Source organism: Mustela erminea, chromosome 14 (assembly GCF_009829155.1).
Source record: "Mustela erminea isolate mMusErm1 chromosome 14, mMusErm1.Pri, whole genome shotgun sequence".
In the NCBI taxonomy this organism is placed as follows: Eukaryota; Metazoa; Chordata; class Mammalia; order Carnivora; family Mustelidae; genus Mustela; species Mustela erminea.
The window spans coordinates 36,788,620-36,796,037 of NC_045627.1; the positions used below are offsets into that span (position 1 = coordinate 36,788,620).

At 55.9% G+C, this 7,418-nt stretch overlaps 1 protein-coding gene across 1 annotated transcript; it reads right to left on the bottom strand.

Annotated features, from left to right (window-relative positions):
• On the bottom strand, positions 1–7,063 carry NODAL (nodal growth differentiation factor). The gene is made up of 3 exons (XM_032313732.1): positions 6,868–7,063; positions 2,001–2,698; positions 1–568 (listed from the first exon to the last, which is right to left on the bottom strand). Exons 1-3 carry the CDS (start codon positions 7,061–7,063, stop codon positions 416–418), a joined length of 1,047 nt encoding a protein of 348 aa, XP_032169623.1. The 3' UTR covers positions 1–415.
• Positions 7,064–7,418: the final 355 nt, after the last annotated feature.

Sequence of the window (7,418 nt, forward strand, 5' to 3'; positions counted from 1 at the left end):
GCGGGGGGGCGGGGGCAGGGCTGGTCCAAGACCCCTTCTGAGAATACATAAAAGTCATCGGTAACCTGTCCCACCTCAAAGATGAATGCACACATGCCCCACCTTTTGCCTATCATTTCTGGGGATTCATAGGTTAAGAAGTCAAGTAAAGAACCCTTGCCCTAGTGCTTCTGGTCACCACCATCTCTTCAGGAAGAACAGCCAACCAGCCTGCCATCTCCTGACAGCAGCCTCCGTATGAGGCACATTTCCTAGAGCCTTCCTTTATCGAGGGGGCAGCCCTTCCTCCTCGGTCTAGCACACAGAACAACCTTTCCCCCTCTGTGTCTCCTCATTGCATTAGATGGTTCTCGTGTCTTCTAGGACCTTCCCAACGTCCCAGGGTACAGGCAAATCCGGCCCCACCAGGATCTCGTCAAAGGCACCCACATTCTTCCACAATCATGTCTCTGTGATGGTCCAGGAGGACCCTGCCGTTGTCCACATAGAGCATGCTCAGTGGCTTGGTCTTCACTGGGGCACAGCAGGTGGAAGGGACTCGGTGGGGCTGGTATCGTTTCAGTAGACTCTGGGGGAGAAAAAAGTCAGTTAAAATCCGTTTCTGGTACAAAAGCTGAAGAAGCTGGTTCTCATAAAGGGAATCAGCCTGCCAACGCATCCACAACTCTCTACATGTAAAGTAACTTTACAGGCTGTTAAAAAAAAAAAAAAAAAGAAGAGCTAAACAGAAGATTCTAAAAGCTGTATCTGGGTAGAGCAGGAGCAAACGGACATGTCCTCCTGTTCTAGCCTCGAGTGCATACCAATTCCAAGAAACTCCTGGTTTAGTTCCAGAAACATGAAGCAGAAGAGAGTCATGCAGAAATTCTTGTGGGATTTGCTTTGTCGCCCAGAGAAGGGCAAGGAGAGTCAACGGGAGAAAAGGTAACGATTCCTTGGCACTCTGGAACCGCGCCCCGTCCCTGCGGCCCAGCAAGGTCTTTTTGGATCAGTGTCAGAGCTGCTACTGGGACTCTCTGGGTCTCTGGGGGTCCCCTTGATCATGCAGCAGGAGGTTCAGGGAGCAAAGTCCCAGGAGAGGCTGAGGCCTTTGCCCAGGAAAGGTCCTAGAGGGCTCTGGCCCCACCAGTGCTTCCCTTGTAGGAGCTCAGCTCACGCGCTCCCCAGAGCATCTGAACCCCAATATCAGGGCCCCCATGTGAGGCTCTATTCTGTTCCCCCTCCCTCTCATTTTCCCTTTGCTCTCCTCCACCACTTTCTAGACCTTAGGCTGATTCGTGGCACACAGTGGTAGTCTTGGGCTTTCTCTACTATAAAACGGTGTCCAACTCCCGTCTGAGGGAGCAAAAGGACAGTGGCTGGAACAGGATTACCCCAAGCACGGCCCCATAAACGCGCCCCCTCCTTCCATCAGTGAATCACAGGCTTCTGGAAATGACAATACAACATGCAACATGCCGGTCCCCTGTCCGCAGGTACACACGGTATCCATCTTGTCTCATTTAACCCTACAACATTGCTCTGAACTACGCAGTATTGCCATCCCCCGTTCACAGGCAGGAACGGTCAGGCTCAGAGAGAATAAGCAACCTGATCAATATCACACAGCTAATATGTAGGGATCGAAGCCAGGTTTATTCCCAGAGACCAGATTCTGAACTTCCTTTCCTACAAGCCAGAGCGGAGGAAAAGCGGAGGCCTTCTGGTCTACACCTTCCAACCCTAATTTTATGAAAGGCAAGGAAGGAGGCCTAAGGAAGCAAGGTGTTCAAGGTTACCCAAGGGGGCGCAACTGCAGGTAGGCCCTCCGGGGACCGTGTCACAGACTATCACTATCTCCCAGGACAGGAGCGGGCACACAGCTGGTGCCTGAGTAATGGTGAATGAATGAACACAGATTCACCAGCAAAGCCAGAGTCCTGTCCCCCCACTGATTGGGCAATATGGCCTCCTCTCCCCCACAGCCCCCTGCCTCCCCTCCCCTTAGCAGGGCTCCGCACCTGGATATACGCATGGTTGGTGGGATGGAACTCCTCCCCCACAGGGCTAGGACACTCGCCCTCGCAGCGATAGGCATTGTATTGCTTCGGGTAGATGATCCAGGAGCCCCACCCAATGAGGTTGAAATCCACCTGGAACTTGACCTTCCGACACAGCTGGCTTCTGTCCGGCAAGTGATGTCGACGGTGCCGCCGGCCCCTCTCCTGGGACAGCTGTCCCTCCCGGGCGCGCCAGGAGCTCTCAGCCTCCCACAGCAAGGTGGAGCCCCCTAGCCGCCTCTGCTCTGGGGAGAGGTTGGAGTAGAGCAGCAGGAGCACGCTGGTGACAGGCGGGGTGGGAGCCCGCCGCTGACACTCTCCGACCAAACCGGACATCTGCTCCTCCAGCTCCCCAGGGTGCTTCAGCCACTTGGACAGTGGCCTGGTCACCTCCAGGACCATGCTGCCTGAGGAAAAGGTAACCTGGGACAGAGGGACGGTGAACAGGTCCATCCGAAGACGCTCGTGGCAGTCAGCCGGGTCCTGCTCCGCATCGGGCTTTAGCTGGTGGAGAATCTCGATGGAGAGTGGGCCGTCGGGGGGCAGGTCCACAGGGCGGGACAGCTGCAGCCGGAGCTCGGCCCACACCAGATCCTCCACTTGGCTCAGGAAGGAGAAGTCAAAAGCAAAGGTCCAGTTCTGCCCATCCACCTCCACATCTGGGTGGGGAAAAAACCGGGAAGGAAGCAGGATGAGTGGGGGCCCCCTGCAGCCTCATCGCTCTGACAACCACCGGAGCTCATGCTGGAGCCTTGACCTGACAGGAATCCTCTCCATGCTCTCCCCAGCCCTAGGCGCTAGGAATGTGGAGTCTACTTTGGTCCAATTCCAACTGCGGCTCAGAGAGGTTAAATCACCCGCACAAGGTGGCACAGCCAAGAACGAACCTGGATCTGCCCAAACAGCAAATCACGGTTCTGCTGCTCCCTCCAAGAGGATTGAGAGCTAGAGAACAACTGGTACAAACTGGATGAGTCCTCCCTGCTCTCTGGCCACACCCTGAGCCTCCACCCACCCTGTGACCCTGAGCAAGTCACCTTCCCAGATTCCGTCTCCTCGCTGGGAAGGGTGGTCTCGCTCAGGAGCGCATATCACGGAAAGGTGAGGCTTGGGGCGCTCAGGGGGCACAGAAGCCCAAGACTGGCCCCTCTCTGCTCCACCCATTTCTAAGGGTGGAGGCAGAAACTTCAGGAGCTCTTGACAACCTGACGCACAGGTTTCTACAGGCTTTCTAAGCATGACCTGGCAGTTTGCCACCCAGTGGGGCTTTCTCATCTACTGGCATGGGGCTTATCACACCGCCCCAACAAGGGGCATTCCCACACCTGGGGCAGACAGCGCAGCACACACACAGCCCCTGGCCCTCTTCCACACCCCCCTCCTCAAGACAACTCAACCCAAACTGGATGAAAAGGAATGGGAAAGCACATTCCATTCATTTTAGTCCTGGACTAGTTTGGTCCGATGTCTGGGAATAACATGTTTTTGTGGGTTTTCAGGTCACCTAAAAGTGACCTTTAACTTTTTTCAAGCCCGGTTTCCTCTTCTTTGCAATGGGAACGGTCGTGCCCGACCCATCCCCGCATTCTCAGGAGCCCACGTGGAAACAAAGAGGCTTGAAGGCTTGTTGCTGAATCAAAGTCAGGGATCGTCCCTTAGAATAAAAACACTAACTCTTTTGTGAATCCATCTCAAGGGTGGTAATGGTCCCTGATTTAAGTCCACTCTGGGCAGACCACTTGACAGTTCCCTTTTTTTTTTTTTTAATATTTTATTTATTAATTTGACAGAGAGAGACAGCGAGAGAGGGAACACAAGCCGGGGGAGTGGGAGAGGGAGAAGCAGGCTTCCCACTGAGCAGGGAGCCTGATGCGGGGCTCGATCCCAGGACCCTGGGATCATGACCTGAGCCGAAGGCAGACGCTTTACGAATGAGCCACCCAGGTGCCCCCCACTTTTTTTTTTTTTTTTTTGAAGCATCTTTGGTCATATGGTAAGTGAATTTCTGTGAGAAATCCAACCTGCAGACAAGTTTCGGCCTCCTGGCAGCCTCTCCCAGCCCACCTCCAGCTGCCCATTGCTTCATTTCCACTTCCCTCCTCATTAGCACCTGCAGGGGGCAATAACCGGCCCCTGGCTAGCAACTCTACCCAGAGGTGTGGGGAGGAGACCAGCATTCCCCCTGGCCCACCGCAGCACCCCCTAGCCTCCCGGGGATTAGGTGGGACCTGCAGCAACTCCTGGTCAAGTCTTATCTCAAGTACCCACAAATGGCCTCTTAGAGGAAGACATTCCAGCTCAGCGGTCAAGACCAGGGGCTCTGGTGCGTCCTGTGAGGCTTCAAAATCTGCTACTCACCGTTGAACCTTGGGCAGATTACTTTCCTTCTGTGGGCCTCTTGGTAAAAGGAAGATAGTGACGGAGTGTTAGGATTTACTGAGATTACATGCATCGGTGTTTACCCAACACAACCAAAGTACAGCAAAAGTTGGCTGGCGTCAACTACCTTCTTATTACTGCCGATGGCCAAGGTTAGAAATGAAGGTGTCGGAATAGGTAGTGAGGGACCTGGACAAGGAGCAAAGTCATCTGTTCCCAGGATGGACAATGTGCATGGAGTGCTCCATACCCAGAAAAAGTCTTTGATTCTATGAGCCCATCCCTAGCCAAAGGCTCCCAGGGAAACAGTGCTGATAGGCTCTCTTAGATCTGGCTCTGGTTCTTGTTAGGATAGGGGTGCCTAATCCTTTGGGGTTCACTGATGCCTGATACAAGCTAAGAATGCACCCACCTGTACAATAAATGAGATTCAGGGGATCGGTATCAGGACGGGTGTTCACAGACACCCTGAAACCAATCCAGGCACTGGACAGAGTTGGCCCCATGGACCCCACGTGAAATCTTGACCCATGTCCAGTTCTAAAGAAGAAAGTGGTTGGGCCCATGCCCTTGGGTTCTCTCCCTCAGACAGGGTGCTAAGGCTGAGTTAGGACATGGGGCTCTGAAAGAGAGTGTGGGGATGACACTAGGTGTCCAGCTCTGAAGATAAGTGCCACTAACTGCTTCTCCATCAGAGCCTGGTCTCTTTCAATCATCACCATCACTATTACTGTTTTTTGGGAGTAAGAAAACTGAAGGCCCAAGCTGAGGGTGTTTTAACACGGACAGAGGCAGATGCAAAGCCACTTTGGTTAGACTTCCAACACCCACTTCCCTCTTTCCCGGGGCGGCCTATAGATAAACCCAAGGGAAAGGGGCATTTAGAATGTCCCTTCTCCACCATTGTCTTTCCAGGCAGAATCTTCTTGCTGCATTTTAAAAAATAAAGCCAGTTCACAACACTGAATGTACTTAATGTCACCGTACGCTTAAAAAGAGGTAAAATGGTCGATTTGGTCCTGTATATCTTACCATGTGTACACACCAATGAGGCAGAAAGCCAGTCCCCCCACTTTACAGAAGGGGAAACTAGAGAACTCAATGGATGTGCACAGGACCCAAACTGATCCAAATTGAGAAGCAGACTTTGAAGACCAGGACTCCATTTCCCAGTCTCCCAGGCTGTCAAACCCCCACAAACCTTCTGGAACTCTCCAGAAGGACAAGTGAACTGAAAAAGGGCAACCCCCCACCCGTTTGCCCAGCGTCCTCCCGCACGCAGCTTTCTGGTAGAAAAACTGAGGAGACCACTCCAGTCATTTCCAAGCCAGCTTGCCCCTCGGGTGTCCACAGTCTGTCTGGTCCCCAGATGACCCTTCAGGAGAGGGTCACCAACTGTCTGACCCCAGATGTGGCCGGCCAGGGAGCTAGGAGGCCCCGCCCCCAGACCACAAGCGGCTGGCGGGTGACCAATTAGATCAGATTATAGGATGTGGATTGCGCCCCAGCGTGGGGGAGGGCCGTCTGGCCCCAGATGGCCGAGGGAGGCACAGGCCGGAGCAGGGCGGCCAGGAACCCCAGGCATCAGGATGTGGATTGCAAGGGGCAAGGGGACCCCGGGGGAGTGCTCCATCTGTGCAGCACCCAACGGCCTGTCGCACCCGGAACGCCCAGCCCTTTCCGAGTGATCCTCCCCAATCACCATGGTCGCTGAGGGCTTCCCCCCCATCCACACCTAGGCTCCGAACCGGAATCACTCAGGACGCTGACCCGTTCCCAGCCTGGACTCGAGTTCCCAAGCCTGTCTCAGTTCCCGACTTCGCGACACCCCATCTCTCCTCCAGGATCTCGGAACTCTAATCCCTGATGTTACATGCACCTATTGGCTTTCGAAGCTCGCAGTCAGCCTGAGACTCTCACGGCGCCAGACTCCGGCACACATTCACCCTGACGCGGGAAAAGAAAAGAAATCCGCAAAATGTATGTAGCAATAATAACGACCATTTATTACTACGTCTGGTTTCGTGCTAATTGTCATCCAGCGCTCACCACTGTCTTCTAAGGGAGGTAGGTACTGGTGTCCCCATTGCAGGGAATCGGACGCCGAGGAGACGGGAGCTTACGTAATTCAACAAGCCCACGTGGTCCCCTGGCCCAGTCGGCCTCCCACCCTCCCGCACCGTTCTCTGACCACCCTAAAGCAAGAGTCGGGACGCAAAGGTTTCCGCCCGGGCCCTTTCAGATGCCACAATCCCTCCACCCGCCGACCCCGCGCGCCCAGCCAGTGCCGACGCCGAGCATCCCAGACCCGGACCCCGGCAGCGCGCTCCCAGCCTGGTGCGCCCCCAGCGGCGGCGTCCCCAGCTCGGGACCGCCCGCCCGCAACTCGCCCCGGCGCCCTTCCGCAGTCCCGAGGTCCCTGGCTGCTTGGCGGGGCGGCGCAGCCTACCTTGAGCCTGCAGGCTGCGGATGATGTCCGCCCGGGGCAGCGGGTCCCGGTAGAGGCTCAGCATGTACGCGAGAGGGGACGGCGACGAGGGCTGTACCCGCGTTCGGAGCGGCACCGGGGCCACCGTGGCGGCGCCCGCCTGGCGCAGGACCCACCAGACGTGCAGGAGGAACACGGGCAGCTGGGGGGCGTGCATGGTGGGCTGGCTGGGCTTGCGAGCCGCGCCTCCGCCCCTTATATCCTGGGCCTTCGCCGCCGCCCCGCCTCTTTCCTCCCTCCCTGGGGAAAGCCTTGAGCTCCTATACCTGCCCCCAACCTGGAGGGGGTTGTTGGTGGTGGCCCCCAGAGGGACCACCTGCTGGGGCAGGCCAGACCTAAGCCTGGTAGGGAGGAGACCCGCGGAGTTGGAGGTGATAGTAGGTGGGGGACCTTCCTGGTGGCCCCTCTGGGCACCGAGCCCAGGCTTCTCTAGGTACTAACGGCTTGGTTTTGGAGGCACAGCAAACATGTCACCGGCAACCCTCCGATTAGAATTGTGGCTTCCTTGCTCT

What these genes read in the sequence shown, in the direction of transcription:
- NODAL (XM_032313732.1), bottom strand. Translation starts at nt 7,063, where the DNA reads ATGCACGCCCCCCAGCTGCCCGTGTTCCTCCTGCACGTCTGGTGGGTC. An exon ending in CCGCAGCCTGCAGGCTCAAG is followed by an intron (nt 2,699 to 6,867) that starts GTAGGCTGCGCC and finishes TTCCCCACCCAG; the next exon opens with ATGTGGAGGTGGATGGGCAG. An exon ending in CCAACCATGCGTATATCCAG is followed by an intron (nt 569 to 2,000) that starts GTGCGGAGCCCT and finishes TTTCTCCCCCAG; the next exon opens with AGTCTACTGAAACGATACCA.